Source organism: Centropristis striata, chromosome 11 (assembly GCF_030273125.1).
Source record: "Centropristis striata isolate RG_2023a ecotype Rhode Island chromosome 11, C.striata_1.0, whole genome shotgun sequence".
NCBI classification, from domain to species: domain Eukaryota; kingdom Metazoa; phylum Chordata; class Actinopteri; order Perciformes; family Serranidae; genus Centropristis; species Centropristis striata.
The window spans coordinates 30,733,480-30,750,241 of record NC_081527.1 but is presented as its reverse complement, the minus strand read 5'-3'; the positions used below and the strand labels follow the sequence as shown (position 1 = coordinate 30,750,241).

Here is a 16,762-nt window from a genome sequence, read left to right as displayed (position 1 = left end):
GTTGAGTATGAAGCCTTGAGTTTGGCATTTTGACTTTTGCCATCTTGTTTTTTAGCCAGAAGTGATCGTATTTGGTCAAGATAGCAGAACTGACCAAGAACCCGAGAACCCTAAACCAGAACCCTGACTGGACCTGGCTCCTGGCTACGCTGTGCAAAGTTAGCTTCCGTAATTTGTGGTAAACTAAAACAAGCTCGCTGCTATTTAACATCATGCTGTATTTGAAAAAGACTTAAAAATAGTGAACAAGATCACAAACTCATTAAGAAAATGTTATGTTTACTGGGGCGTTCCAAGTGGCACACCTGGTAGAGCGCACACCACAGAGGCCCAGTCCTCGTAAGTGGGGTTCAAAGCACCAAAAATGCCCCAAAATATCTTCTTTCTTTTTTTTTTAAAGAAAATGTTTACTGAGGTAATAAACCAGGCTATCAGAAAGAATGCAGATTGAAGGCACTGCATCATTGGCTAGATTTTTCAGACCTCAAGGCTATATTTTACACATTATATGGTTGACAAATAACTTCATAGGTAGTAATGTGTATCATCTGCATAGAATAACTCTTACAATCATATCAACCACTTTAAATCATGTGTAATAGGGTTTAATTATTTGTATCAACAAAAAATCCCATATCTATGTTGCCCATTTTAAAGTCTGCCAACAATTCTAACTACAAATCCATGAAAAAACAGACAATAGCTGTGTTTCCATTAAAGTCAAAGTGAATTTTGAAGCAAAATTTTGAAATTCTGCATTAAAGAATGTGAATTTCCATCAACTGCTTTAGATCCAATAAACCAAGCTGCATAAACGTACTTTGGTCAGAAGGTGGCAGTGTCATGTACTGCTGTAGGCTAATCCGTCAGTAAACAGTAGAAGAAGTAAAGAGCAAACAACAACAAAAAAGAGGTTGTTAATCGGACAACTTTGGCCAACTACGAGAGAAATGGAGAGAAGTCTTCAGGTATTAGATTCAACTGGGTAATTTAAAATTGTTCTTTCATGTCAGAGCAAAACAGCTGATCAGTCATGTGAGTTAAATGTCTGTTACGTCAGAACCTAATGAGAAAAAGCATTTCCATCTTCTGTTTAACGCATTAACTATTTTTGAAAAAAACAAGCAAGTGTAGAAACTTTTCTGCACATTTTCAAAAATTTCATCAAATTTGGGTGTTTCCATCAAGCTTTTCTCAAACAAATCTTAAAATATGCAGATAAATCTCTTGATGGAAAAACAACTAATGTTAAATCCTGGTCAGATTTTTGTCAGGTCAAAAAAAGACATTGCATAATTTCGAGTCCTCAATAAAAACAAAGCTGACATATTGCATCTAAAACTCCGAAAACTTTGTGATCTTAACATTTATCAGACATGTGATCAGTCTTGTCGCCTTTTTTTTAAAACATAAACTCATCAACCACTTTCTTCCCTTAAGCAACAGTTACATCTACACTCACTTCTGCCTCTAGTTTGTTCTTTAAGCCAATTACAGTGTGTCTCTTTCAAAAACATATTATCAAAGGAAGCATGATAACTTCTGTACCTGAAATTAAATGTGAAAAATCCCTGTTCTCATATTTGTAGCACTTTGCCCATAATTAGAACGACTCATTCTACTCATTATTCATTTTTATCTCTGTTGAAGCTGTTTACCGTTCCTGCTGCCCGGCTTATTTCCTTTCTGACAAAACAGCTGCTCTGTTTGTATTTGCTGTAGTATGTAGTAAATGTAAGAAAAGGAACCTTAAACTGAAACTGAAAGATACAGAGTTCCTTCGTCATCTGTTCCTTTTTTGTAAATTCAAAAAGATTTTTTTAATATCTATTGGGCATATTTATTAGTAGTGCATTATGTACACACTACAGGTGCATCTCAATAAATTAGAATATGATGGAAAAGTAAATTTTCTAGTAGTTCAAGTCAAACAGCCCCAACCAAGCATTGAGTCATATAGATGGACATACTTTTCAAAGGCCAACATTTCCATATTAAACATACTTTTTAGAATTGGTCTTTTGTAATATTCAATTTTTTTGAGACACTGAAGTTTAGGTCTTCATTAAATGTAAGCCATAATCATTATAATTAGAAGAAATTAAATAAATTAAGACATGAAATGTTTCATTCTGGGTGTAATGGATCTATATAATGTGATATTTCCACTTTTTGAATTGAATTACTGACATAAGTAAACTTTTCTATGATATTCTAATTTATTGAGATGCACCTGTATGTAGTGTATTGAGAGGGGACTCCTATTAAGTGTGACACCTTGGAATAGCAGGTTTAGCTCGCTCTCTGTCACTTGCTACAGTTAATTCAAGAAAGGATAAAGACAGAGGGAAATGTTGCACTGTAGCAAACTCAAACATATTAAGCATCAACAAAGTAAATTTCAGATGCTTTTGAGATGCAACTATGGCACGGCAGGTGTATTTCTCAGGACCAAAGAAAGCGCAGTGTCCAGTTTTTTGGATGAGCGGTTCTCGAGAAAGCTGCAGGCAGCAACACCAGATGCCAAACAATCGTCCGTTCCAAACAGGAACTGCACGTTTCACTAATTTCTTCCACAAAAACAGCATCATCAAAATTAAACTGCTCACGATGCTTCTGCTGCTCCGACTGGCCTCCTTTTTAAGACTGTTTACACTGAATATTCTATCAGCAGCTTCCTCCGAGCAATAAAACGTCACTTATCCATTGATCATCATCTATCGAGGCCCCATGGAGTGATTGGTCGTGATTTGGAATACATTTTGTGATTTGGAAAGACATTTGACATGCAAATCCATTCGCTAAAAAGGGCCGATAAATGAAGCTCCAAGAAAATGCTTTTCAGGAACCACAATGAAGGTTGAGTCTGTGGAACCAATTACCTTGATACCAGCAGAGCGGCATTTACCCACTGCGTCAGGCACAGCGGCACGCGGTGGATCAATCATGGAGATGAGACCCAGGAAGCAGAGCTGCTCGGTGGGGAAGTTCATGTCGTCGCAGTCGAAGGTGAATCCTCGAGGGAACTGGGATGAAGACAGATTCAAGTGGCAGAAGCCTGCAAGAGGAGAGGGATCAGTGAGGTGATCACTCATAACTGACTAGCATTTCAAAGTATAGTGCAGCTCACGGAAAAACAGCAGTTGTTTTGTTGTTCTGACATCAACTGACAATATATCCAGCACTTTAAAAAAGCAGACTAACTGTTCATGACCCTAAGGAAGTAAAAATCCACTAAACAATAAAGACGCTCTGGTGTATTTTTCTGTCACTATTTACAGTAAAAGACCAAAGATATGTAAATATGAAAGAGACTCTGAGAAATGCATTGTCCTTTGCCTTACAGTATGCATACAAATCATTTTTAATTTTAGATGTAGATTTCGAGGTTGCAGGTCTAAAATACAAATTGAATCAGCCACTTTTATTAATTCATGACCCACAGCCCCTTGAAATATGCATCTCTTGAATCCCCATCGAGCAAAGCACAATAAAACGCTCAGCCTGAGAGTGGAGAAACCTTTCTCACGAAACACCCGACCCATCATCATCATCACCCAAGGCATAACTGAGATTCAATAATTTACATGATTTCAGGAGTTTCGCTCCAAAAATGGAATTATTCCACATCTCACTGTTTGAAAAAGTGACACCCACTCTAACAAAATGATGATAGCACATAATTATTACCTATGGCACTTTTAAAAAGATGCCAGGTAACTTTTTTCCTTGGTTGTCAAAATGATGACATTTACAGAGTCTGGATGCAGAACACTTTAGAGAGATTAAAAGTTGAACTTCAGGTAATTGTTTTTTTTTTTTGTTTTATTTTAGATGTGTCTATGGCATTTTGTGAGGGAAAACGCTATTTAATGTACAAATTATATTAGAATTTAGTGACGAGTCTGACCTGAATTGAATTACCATTCCATTAGCAGCTCATAATCCATGCAACATTATATACTAAAAAGAAGAAACCCCCACGGCTCTAACATTTCCTGTAACAGTGGTCATTTCAGCTTTGATTCCATGTCAGTCTGCTCAAATTCTGTTTAAGACTGCAGGGCCAGAACCTTCTTCTTTGAATGCACTGCTGCAATAAAAGCATTCTACACTTTTATGGGAACATGTGGCTAAACTACCCTCTTCACTAAGGATTATAAAAGGTGAGTGCTGTGTCCAGCTGCTTCTCCCCACTACCAATTCCCAGGCTGACACTAAACGTACCGAGCACTCTCTCTCCCAGTCCTCCCAGCTCCATGTAGGCATTCTGGAAAGCCTCTCTCCAGTTTTCATCAAGTGGCTGCTCCTGGCCGTGGATCATAATGCTGCTGCACCTGTAAAACAGTTATTAATAATACTTTTACTGCTAGAAATATCATCTCCAATCATGTTAAATAAATTCAACCCCAACACCTCGGATGAATGTAGTAAATGTGGAATGAAGGGCACACTATTTCATTGCCTTTGCAAGTGTCCAATTATCCATGCCTTCTGGATAGAGGTATGGGAGGTCATTTTCCAGGTCAGAGACGTAGAGATTCTCATATGCCTCAAACTCTGTATTCTTGGAATTTTTCCTGTGGATTGTCATCTAAGGAAGACTGATAAGAAAATGACTGTATGTTGTTTATTACAAGCAAAACATGGGCAGAAACTGGAAATCTGTTACTAGAGCAAGTCTACAAGCCTGGATGCAGGACTGTCACACTTTCTTGCCCTTGAAAAACTTACATTCATGATTAAGGGCAAATGTTCAACCGTTTGATAAAATATGGGGATGTTTTATGGCATTCCTAGAGGGGGAGTAAATTATAGTTTGCTTTCTGTTGATAACAAAATTTGTGCACTTTCATTTGATGTTGCTTTCTTTCTTAATTTTGAACTGTCAATGATCATATGGGTAGAATTGTCTGAGTAATTATTTTGGGACTTTGAAATTTTAGTATAAAAGTATACTAAGATGATGTCTCACTGTGAATATTCTGTACTTTACCTTACTTTGTCATTTTGTTGTATTACTGTAATTATAAAAACTGCAATAAATGCACATGTTTTTAAAAAAAGGAAATATCCTCTCTATCTGCAAAGCGATTGTGTTAATGTATGTTATATGTTGTATGTTCAGTGTACTAAATTGTTCTGCATCAGTGATCTCTGCAATGTAAATGTGTGAATATTAAGGGTTCGTCTGCAATTCCCTGTTTAATCCCAGTAATATTTGCTCATGAAGTGTACTCAAATAGCATATAATATGACATGGTTAAGCTATGTTTGAGAGAAGTAATTGAGGACTGTTTTAATTTAAAATGGCAATAGACAAGTTCATTAGTTTAAATCGTCATTATGAAGTAAACGTTCGTTGCACAATGTAATTGCTATAGAATAATGACAGCACCAATGTGTATAGATTGGTTCCCTTTGAGCCTCCGTTTCACTGTACAGTTCTGTCTGATCCACTGGGAAAATTAAGGCTCAATTTATGGCAGAAAGAAAGAACATCAACCAATAAAAAAAAAGCACTAAAGGATTGTGCTTTTTAACAACTGTGAAAACTCTGAACTCTAAAAAAAGGCGAGGAGGGAGATTTATAAAAACCAAGGTAAAAGAAGAGTGAACCTTGGACAGGTATTCAATAGAGAGAGCTCAGAGACTTGAGAGGCATCCAAACCGAAATTCAGTTGGTTTTCTTTTTACTAGATCTGTAACAAAACCTGTGTATTTATTTATACAGTCAGATCATGTTTTATTCTGCCTTTATCATGGCAATACTACTTGGTTTTATCGTATATAAAATAATATAATAATATCATAATACTATCTCTCCCTGAACCACGCAGCCCCAATTCACCTAAATTATTACTTATTCACTTCTTATTATAACATGACTTAAACTGTGGCAGCACCATACACATATAGGATTGAAGCACCACATTAAAAACACATGTACAGAAATATAAAGATGTGTGGAGAAAAAAAGCTGTTGCAGCAAAATTTGCTATATTTTTGGCTTTCTTGGTCAAGCTTTGCATGCAGAGTAATTAATATGTTGCACAGCAAAAACACCACATGTATAAAGGAAGTGGATTATAGAGGCAAAGATACAGTTGATGGGAAAAACTATCATGCCTCTTCATTTTGAAAGAGCAGCGGCCAATGAGGGAGCTGCAAGTTGACCGACCAATTTGCTACAGAAAAAATCTGTCAGCGATAATGGCCAATGTAGAGCAGCTTTTGTTTTTACATTATACAGTGTGACAATATCACCAAAATGAAGTATGATACAGATATATATTCAGCACCTCAACCGCATCCCCTTCAAAGAAAAGCTATTATTCTATATTTTTCTCATTTTTAACCAATTTACTGAAAGGACCAAAACTATCAAAGAGTTTCTGATTTACCCAGTTGTACTACATACATTAGTTCCTACTGAAAAAAGTCACAAATATATAAATCAATTGTTTTTTGTTTTTGTTTTTTTTAAAGGGTAAGTCATTTTCTAAAACAGCTGTGCAGGCGTAAATAGTTAATGTGTTGGGGACTATTTTCAGCTGTGGATTAATACGTCTTTGGTTCTCCAGTGAGTAGTTTTGGCAGCAGAGTGATGCATGTGGGATTGACTCAAAAAATGCATTAAAATGTCTATGTTCATGGTAACGGAGGAACAGCTCTTTATGGTCATAAATTGCAGGAATAAGTTATATCAGGTGTTGGATAAACAGATAATATTTGTTCCTAGCATCAAATTACAATAACTTGACTTTTTTCCTTGGGATTTGTAATCAATTATTAAAGAAACAACATATAAATCATCACCAGCCTTTAAAGAGAGTGAGTTTTTTTCCCCACTAGATTCCTGGAAAAGAAGGATGAAATTAAATTAAATGGAAAAGAAGTGCACATTTTGTGCTACCTCACTTGTGAGACATATAATCGATCCATTATTGATTAACCAACCTGTCCAAGATTCTCTCTGGCGCTCCCTTCATGACCAGAATATGACCGGAGGGATTGTCCTCCACTTCATGGATAGAGAGCTTAAAGAAAGGGGGGAGGAGAATATTGGAGGACTGGTGAGCACATAACATGACAGGATTTATTTTGAAACAAGATGCAACATGTAGTTTATTTCTGGTTGTTTCTTGTAAAAAAAAAGCAAGAAATAATACAATGTTTCTGTTTCAGTTAGAAAGAGACTCAGGACAGACGTGCTTCTTAGTAACGGTCAACAATAAATTTCACGGTCGCACCAGCAATCATAATTCTTGTCATATTTTTCCAAGAAATAAAAATCTTATCGAAGATGACTGTGTGCACATTGTCAGACTTCCCTTTTCTGAAGGAGCATTCATACTCGCATGTATTCCTGTGGTGTTATGCCTCGCCCCTTCCCCCACACATGCACGCACGCGCACGCACACACACACACATACACATACACACACTCCCCCAGGTAATTTGTATCTGAGTCACAGCATATCTAATCTCAGAAAACCAGAGCAAAATTGCTTTTTTTTCCTCCTTCCCCAACACAGACGTTCCTATTTTAAGTCAGGGAACAGGTGCACAAAATGCATGCAGGAAGTCCTTTGTTTGCTTCAACATCACTGTTGTGTTATTCATATGTTGGTTCAAATCTCCTGACAGGATGGGAAAGACTGGGTGTGGAAAGCAGAAACACTCTTAATTGCTGCAGCGCCCTTGAGCAAGGTGTTAAAGCTTTGTGTGATGACTTTTTCATCGTTCTTATTAACTTTTCATTTGGTGGGTACAGGATGTAAGAAAGCATGCAGTCTAACTTAAAGGGACAGTTCACACCAAAAGCAAAAATCTTATTTTTTCTCTTACCTGTAGCGTTATTTATGAGACCAGATTGTTTCGGTGTGAGTTGCAGAGTGTAGGAGATAACGGCTACGGAGATATCTGCCTTCGCTTGAGTATAACTGAACAAGATGGCACCTTGCTTGTGGTTCTCACAGCACCCAAAAATATATCTTAAAAAACTCAACAGCAATGTCTCTCTGCAGAAATCATGACCTGGTTACTCATGATAACCCACAGACCTTGGAATGGACATTTTCATGTCACTTGAGAGAAAATAGTTCCGACATGAAACTGCTCACAACAATGTCTGTGGATCATCTCCAGTAACCGGGTCAGGGTTTCTGCAAAGAGACTTTGTTGTTGAGTTATTAAATGCTTTCGAATGCATTCTACTTCCATTATATTCAAGAGACAGCAGACATCTGTAAGGCCCGATGCCAGCGATATCAAACTTTACTCTTCCCTTCCCATTCAACATGTGAAATTTTACGTGCTGCTTGTTCACTTCCTGACCTAAGGAAGGCCTCAGGACGATTCGTTGTGCTTGAGGCCACTTCCGGCCTGAACAATGATGCCTTATCTTTGACACTCTTCAAACTTTAAAAATTTGATCAAAAAAAAAAAGACACTCTTCAAACTTGGACGCAATCTCCATGTCTGAGCATGGAGGCAAACCAGGAAGTGCCTTAAGCTGCATTCTACCGAAAATTCCAGCAGGGGGCGCTAAGTTTGGCTGCAAAGCTGTCATCAGGAGAGAAGCAGAGCAATGTGTATCCACGGCAACATGTCAATAAAGTTTTATATAACGTGATATAGATATAAAAAAGGATGTTTACCGGTTTGGTCTCATAACTTTGAACCTTTCACTGTATTTTCACTTAATGACAGTTTATTTGAACATACTGTTGAGTAAAAATGTCTTGTTCAGCGTTCGGTTGGACTAACAGAAACACCAAGGAGTCGCTGCTCAGTTTTCTTAGGTAAGTAACATACATTTTGTTTTTGTTTTTTGCTAGCCAAAACTAACATCCCAGTTAATGCTAACATGAATCAGCAGCTGCTTCTCTCAGTCAGGTTGAGGTGTAGGTGTCCATATATGGTCTGCTCCCCGTATCGGAAACAAGATGGCTACGAGTGTAAGGCTGAACTCGATGCCTCCAACGGGCCACAAACCAATGGGTGACGTCACGGTGACTACCTCCATTATTTATATACAGTCTATGCTTCATACACAAAGCAACTACAGATGGCTTTAGGATGTAACTTGCATATGACTCATCTTAATGACTTCTATTCCCCATTAGCCTGATCCGCTATTTTACAGTTCCTTACTCAGGTGTCCTCCTTTTGGGACAATGAACTATTGAATATACAAGTTATGTGTCCACTCTGTGACGACCATGTCAGCGCTGGGGATGTTTGAACTCTGGATGTGGTGTGACTTCAGCCCTCTAAAAGGCTGTCTTATGTCAGAGAGGACATCTTTGATTCTCAGGGTTTAGAAGAAATTATTAATGAGAAATTCATTCATGTTTCTATTTAAATTAACCCGAAGTTGACTTTGTAATGCTTCAACTAGTTTTGGTTCATAGTAATTGTTCTTGATTCGTGAAATTTGTAAAGTGGTAAATTACAATCCTCTGAGTATATAAAATTACAGATCTTGTAACTTTTCCGCTATTGCTTGGTAGTATAAAACACATCTCTTGGTAATCTATAATACAATGATTTTAATGTTTGGAATAACATTAAAACACATTGCAACACATAAGCAAGATGCAGAGCTCCTCTTCTGGTCTCTCTTCTCCTCACTGATCCTTCTTCATTTTAAGGGCTTCGGCCCTCCTTTTGGTTTGTCTTTTATATCTTTTTTTTGTATCTTCAAGTTTTTCTTTTAAAGAATTTTACCAGAGTCTCATTTCTGATGAGCAACGTATTGACTGTAAAACAATCAACAGCAAACGTAATTTTTGCAACGAACAAGAGACAAGGTGATCCAGGACTCAAGATTCAATTCAATCCTCATGTTTTATATTTTAGATTATTCAAAGAAGGCTTTAACCTTTTTGTTTTGATGGTCTCAAACACATTAAGAAGGCAAAAAAAAAAATCCACAAATTAACTCTTGACAAGGTGCAACTGTTAACTGAAAAGTTAAGTGAGCAGCTCATTAAGCTGCTGAGAGAATAACAGAGTGTGCAAAGCTGTCATTAAATCAAGAGGTGGCTACTGTGAAGAATCTAAATGATAAAACGTATTGTGGTTTGTTTAACACTTACTACTTCACTACATACTTCCATATGTGTTCTTTCGTAGTTTGATGTCTTTAATATAAATCTACAATGTTGAAAATAATAATAATAATAAAAAAAAGAAAAACCATCGAATGAGAAATTGTGTCCAAACCTTTGACTGTTATGTACAAAAACAGAATGTTATCAGTTTGAACTATTCTGTCTTTGTATAGTTTACAAATATGCCACAAAGGAGCAAATCATGGCATTCTGTTTTATTCAGACAACATCCCAATTTTTTGGAATTGAGGTTGTAACAGGAAAATATTTATTTTGGATTTGAGAGTGAACTGTCCCTTTAAGACCTGTTGTGCCTGTTGCAGTACCACCCAGGGAAATAATGCTTTTGTCGCTGCTTTTGTTGATAATAATGACTTTTTAACACATTTCTAACAGTCCAACATGGATTTCTTAATCAACTTTGATGTGAAAGCAAGAGGCAAAACATGCTTGTTTACTTTCATAAGAAATTCTGATATTTTCTATGATGGAATTCATCTTCCTTTAAAGTATTAAAACCCAGTGCATCAAACTCAAGGTTTTCTCATCTAATACCGACCAACCCCAAACTCTTCTGGCTGTGACCGACTCAAATAAAAGGAATTCCTCTCCATTGAAATGGAGCAACAGAGCAACTTCTGATCAGCCAGAACCAACCCCTTCTTAATCCACATGGATCTTTCTATCATAAATAACACACATCACAACACTGCAACAGCTTTTCTGTGGCTAAACGTGTTGTGCTTGTGGCACGTTGGGCAGCTTCCAAGAAGAAATGTGTGCAGCAGTATGAATGTAAAGCAGGGTGTCAGTGTGAAAGAGCATGCATGTTCAACCTGCCTTTCTCAGGGTGGAGAAAGGTTAAAAATGAATATGCATGATTCACTCAAAACATGTAAAAAAAAATGTTTTCCAAGTCTAGAAATTGGTATTTGAAAAATCATGATATTGCTCATTTAAAGAGAACTACAGAATAAAAGAGGTTGGGGAAAAAAATCGATACAGCATAGTATCGCAATATTTTGCGTAATATTATATTGGTTCATGGCCACCAAGTATTGATATTTAGCGTTCCGACTATCAGTATTTTCGCCATTTTAGTTTTTTTCCGGAGGCTGTAGCGGGCTCACTTTTAGGAATATACTGGAGATACAGTATCATATGAAACTAGATGATCTAAGGAATCTATAGGCACTGTGCTTTAGGATATCACGTGAGGAAGTTGTTGAAATAACACTGCAAAGTTTGGCTATTTTTTGATGCTTCATGGTGATGTTTAAAGCGCTCATGTGACCTCTGATGTCATGCTATCTCAATGAAAATGGGCTATCTGGGATCCCACAAGTCTCCTCTCTACATACATGGCTGCCTCCAAATTCAGAATGTGCAAAGAAAATAACACAGTCCATTACTTTCTTCATTTGCAAAGGCTTGAAGCCATACAACGTTGTGGAAAATGAGGGTTATAGCTACATGCTAAAGACACTGGAACCCAGCTATGTGACTGTCGCAACATTAAGGACACAGCCGTGTCGAAGCTATACACAGCAGTGAAGCTTAAAGTTGAGGAAAGTTTGATAAAATGCTGCAGTTGTTGTCGTCCATACATATTTGATATCAGTTCAGTTCAGTTTGACTGAATACTTTGTTGGTCAGTCTGTGGGTTTGACTCTCATTGTGGAGAAATAAAAAGACTAAAGTGAGATGAGTGGACTTCTCTTATTTGACAAAACAATTATTGATTGAATTTAATTTTGTGGACAGAAAATGCAGTTAAACTGCAATATATTGTATCGCAATACTCACCATATCGCATAATTCTTAAAATTGTAATAATATCGTATCATTACTCAAGTATCGGGATAAAATTGTATCGTGGAGCCTCTGCTGATTCACATCTCTACAGAATAATCCCAAAAATAAACAAATGAAAAAATTAATTAAAAATAATAATAATAATAATAATATATTTAAAAAATAAGATCCAAAATAAATTTAAGTCTTAATGTTTACTACTACGTACTTAAAAAAAAAGGATTTGTAATTGGAAAAGAGTGGATAAAATGTGAAGTGAAGTTGAGAGACGTCTGTAAACGGGTGTTAGGATTTCACTGAAGACTTGCATCAGCAGCACTTCCTGCACAAAAAGCCATGATGCAACGTCAGTCCCAGGCAGTACCTGGTATTTGTTGGTGGAGTTGAAGGGGATCTCTGCCACTTTGGGGTTTCCAGCTCTCATTTCACGAACACTCCCACAGCACAGCTCGATGCATTTAAACAGAGCAGACTCCGATGCGTCCCCCGCTGTCTCCCTCTGGGGAAACACACACACACACACATTAGCTCAGTCACTCACATATGCATATTAAGAGATGAGTGTTGCCTGTCTCACTGCCCGTGTTTATCACACTGCAGTGGAACTTTAACTGATTAAAGTGATACCTGAGAGGACTTTCTTTTCTTCCATTATGGCTCTCATTAAAGATGCAGGTAGCTGAGTATCATCTGCATTGTTTGTTAAACTTATGTAACGATTTAATGTAGAAATAATGAAACTGCAAAAACTAGTTTTCCTTTTTTAGTTCAGGGGATGAAGAATAATTCGATTAAAGCAGCTCATTTTCTTGGGGAAAAATACAGCTGATTAGTTTGCCATGTGTGCCATTTGCAAGGTTTCTTCAGGGCATTTTTAAGGATATGGATGTAAAAAGCCCTTGATATGAAGAGCTGGAGAGCCATGTTGGAAATAAATATTATTGGAGGAACATATTACCATTGCCTAATGGCAATAATCAATAGCGGAGTGGTTGCTGAGGTTGTAACTAAGGAGTAAATTAAGCCTTGAAGGAATTAAAACTTCTCAGTTTGTTCTGTGTGGTCTACTTTTTGAAATGCAGATGTCTCTCATTGACACTGGGTGCTTTTTTTTTCCAAGAGCAGAGGTTAAATTTGATCACACAATTCATTGACACATTTTAATATTCCAAAAAGAATTTAGTAGAGACTAGCAGATGTAGACGTCCACACACTAACCTACACACACACAAACAGACAGTTTGGAGGGCCTATTTTACAAGCTCTGAATTGAATTATCCCCTGTTTTGATGCACATTGCTCTGTATTTGTTTTTGTGGATTTTACAAGTTTATCGGCTTCGGCATGTGTGACCAAGTTGCTTTCTTGCTGCTTGGATCATTTAGGGAAAATGTGTTTTTTGATAACCTGTAAAATCACTCTTGATAAAGAATTCCACGATGATCACTGCAATTCATCCCGCTCTTGGAGCCAATTTATTAAAATCCATGCTGAGTTGATTGACCTGACGGCCAATGTACCAACGGGGGCCGGCACAAGACAAGAGATTTCTCTTTGTTCCTGTTTATTCATTCATGAACAGCCGCAAAACAAGGACACGGGCTCCGCAAGACTTGTCCTTGTTTGTGCCTTTTCATGAATGAATAAATAGATCAAGGAAATTCCATTTCTCTGTTTTTCCGGGTGTGGATGTGGACTTGTTCTTGTGATGGTCGTGGGGTCTGGGACTTGACTGCTTTGTTGGAGTGCTGTCAGGAGATATGGCTGTTACTTAATGCAGGGAGGAAACCCGGGCACCTCGAGGGGCAGAGCGGCTGCAGCTGCAGGGTCTACTCCCACCAGAGTCAAAAAAGCAGTAATCCGCGCCGCTGAGAGCCACACGGAGAATTTCTTCAGGTCAATGTAGCACAGGTTGGAGCATAGTGGTTGGTAGAACAGTGAGATATTATTGACTTACCTACCCAGCAGTGTGTGTGCTTGTGTATCAGTGTGGTGGGAGTTATTTCCAGGTGTGCATTGGATTATTCTGTGTGTGTGAGAGAGAGGCTAAGCTGTAAACCAGTGTGTGTGTGTGTGTGTGTGTGTGTGTGTGTAGTGCACCTGTGTCAAGTGGTATTGACGAATCATTTTTTATGGGTTGTTTTTTCCCTGTGGGTGCCATGTGGGTGAGGGTTGGCTGGCCGCAGAGGAGAATTCAGAGTAGATTTACTGAAATGTTGTGCCGATGTACAATTTTGGAATACTGAGACTTTAGCTGAGTATATCCATGTAATGCTACATTAATACTTCAGGTACATATTGTACATTTTGCTGAGCATTTATTTAATATGATGCATTGCAAATCACCTTTTTTTATTATTGCTTTCTACCCAATAACATTGCCTAAGTACTTTTATACAAGTGATATGCTGTATTTTCATAAATATTCTAAAAATGTTATAACTATAAATATTTTATATCTATACACTATATTTTAGGATCAGCATATGTTTTATTTAACCAAGCACTAAAAAGGAATTTGCTTCAATGTTTGGTGCATAATAACAAAAAAAAAAAAGTTTCACAAATTAAATAAAAAGTACAGCAACGGTCAAGGACATAATATAGAATATGAAAAAATATGACAATTAGGAAAAAAGGTACTCAAAAATACTATAACAAATATGTTTACTGTCTCAAAATAAGGAAGCTGAAGCTTCAGAGGGAAATATTGCACAAATAACTAAATTTATATGAAAACTATTAGTTACATTTCAGTTTAAGATGAAGAGTACAAACCCATATAATCAATTTTAAATAAGATACATTACGATAGATTTTCTGACAGCCTTTTAAGTCCAATTAAGTCTAATTTTACATTCTGCAAATGTTTACTTCCTGTCTAATGTAATATTTTTACATTGCAATGCAGCTACTTTACTTAAGTAAATGAATTAACACTGAATACCAACACTGATTATTTTTGAGTGACAGCTCACCTGACACTGTCCTGATATTGTTAACTTCACCCTATCGGCAAACTATGTATGCAAAATCATGTCTTATGAATAATGTACATGCATTATTTGATCCCAATCAAAAAAAAAAAGATCTGCTTATAATGTCCTTAGATTAAACCAAACTTGCTATAACCCAGTGCTTAGAGAGTACAGATCTTTCATGTGGCTGACTCATCAATGCAAAGGGTTGGAAAGTGATGTTGTGTGTGTGGGGTGGGGGTTATACCATCAGGATGGGAAAGCTCTCCTGTCCAGCTTTGAAATCAGCTCTGTTGCAGAGGCCGGCCACGCGAGACAGAGCAGACCAAGTAGCAGAGCTCTTGTCAAAACCCAAACCTGAGAGAATAGCAGAGGGAACTGTGTTAGACATTTTTTTTTATTGTATTTTTTTAAAGTAGGCCTCATGCAGTATTTATGCTACTGACTTAACTCTTGGCTCACAGAGTAGCACTGGATATTGTAGCTAAATAACAGAATCGGGGTCAGTTGAGTTGAACAATCACTTATTCCTTGACAAAAGTGACTTTACAATTCCCCAGTCTGAAAGATCGCATTCATTTTTAACCAGAATGTCTCGAAAAAATAAAAGCTGTTTGGAAATTTCTATCAAGATTTCATCCCTCCCACCCAATCGAACTGAAAACGACCTTCATTCTGCAGCGTCTACTTTTCATTTCAGGGTAGACTCTCGGGAGTGGTCACTGTCACTGTTACTTTGAAAACAGAATATGATAGTATCCTGCAACATACAGTAAGTACACAGAGGCAAGCTGAGGCTGGGGTTGTTGAACTTGCCAAAGTGAGTAGCAAAAGGCTCCAAAACTTGCAACAGCTGCAAGAATAGTCTGTACTCTTGAAAAATGAATACACTGTGTGTGTGTTTTTCTTCTTTTTCTTGCACTGTTTCAGCTCTACGTTTGTCAGCACTGCTGGCTATCCATTGGATGACTCAATACTCATTAGTATGCATAGAATACCTGATTTTTTTTCACTTCCAAACATTTTGGTTTACTGCTAAAAGCTTCTTTGAAATTTGGCTGTGTTTGGTAGGAGACAGGAATCTGATTGGTTCCGCAGCAGCAGTCTTACCGAGGAACTCTGGTAAAAGACATGTTTGTAGCTGAAGGTTGTGCCGCCCACTGCATACCGCTGCTCAATTAAACCAAGCGGTAGTGCAAACAGCAATGTTGGTTGGCGGCGTGAACATTGGACAGATGAATTTCGGCAGGTGGTCACACTCCCCTCCCCCCCCCCGCATTCCCACACACTCTCTATCTCCCTTCTTTATTTATTCAGTCTCTCCATCTTTCCCCCAAGCTCTCTCTCCTCCTCCCTTTCCTTTCATCTCTCCCTCTCGCTTTTTCTCTCTGTCTCACCAGTCTGGTCCTCGGTGGTGTCCGCCTCGTGGATCTGGTTGTCGAACCACATGTGGGCCACAGTCATGCGGTTCTGGGTCAGCGTGCCCGTCTTGTCGGAGCAGATGGTGGAGGTGGAGCCGAGAGTCTCTACGGCCTCCAGGTTCTTCACAAGACAGTTCTTCTTGGCCATCCGCTTGGCAGTGAGAGTCAGACACACCTGGGAGGACGGTGGGAGGTGAAGGGGGGAGTAAGAGTAGGGAGGGAGGAGGAGAGGAGGGGAGAGGATGGATGATTGTTAGTCGACGAGGAGGGAGAGCATGTGTACGCACCGGTGCGTTCAAGTGTTTGTGCATGTGAAACCATGCGTGGTCCAGGTGCCTTACAACGTCAGTGTGTGTACGTGTGTGTATGTGTGTACGTGTGTTTGTGTGTGTGTGTGTGTGTGTGTGTGCATTTGGTTGGCTGGTTA

General features: G+C 38.1%; 1 protein-coding gene across 4 annotated transcripts in view; it reads right to left on the bottom strand.

Moving 5' to 3' along the window:
• Positions 1-16,762, bottom strand: part of LOC131980974 (sodium/potassium-transporting ATPase subunit alpha-2-like) — a 35,089-nt gene that overhangs the window by 15,243 nt on the left and 3,084 nt on the right. For all 4 annotated transcript variants that reach the window (XM_059345273.1, XM_059345274.1, XM_059345276.1 and 1 more), the window contains 6 exons: positions 16,312-16,510; positions 15,162-15,271; positions 12,301-12,435; positions 6,961-7,040; positions 4,228-4,337; positions 2,883-3,058 (listed from right to left, as the gene is read on the bottom strand). In XM_059345273.1, coding sequence (XP_059201256.1) covers positions 2,883-3,058; positions 4,228-4,337; positions 6,961-7,040; positions 12,301-12,435; positions 15,162-15,271; positions 16,312-16,510 — 810 coding nt within the window. The remainder of the gene's footprint in view (positions 1-2,882; positions 3,059-4,227; positions 4,338-6,960; positions 7,041-12,300; positions 12,436-15,161; positions 15,272-16,311; positions 16,511-16,762) is intronic.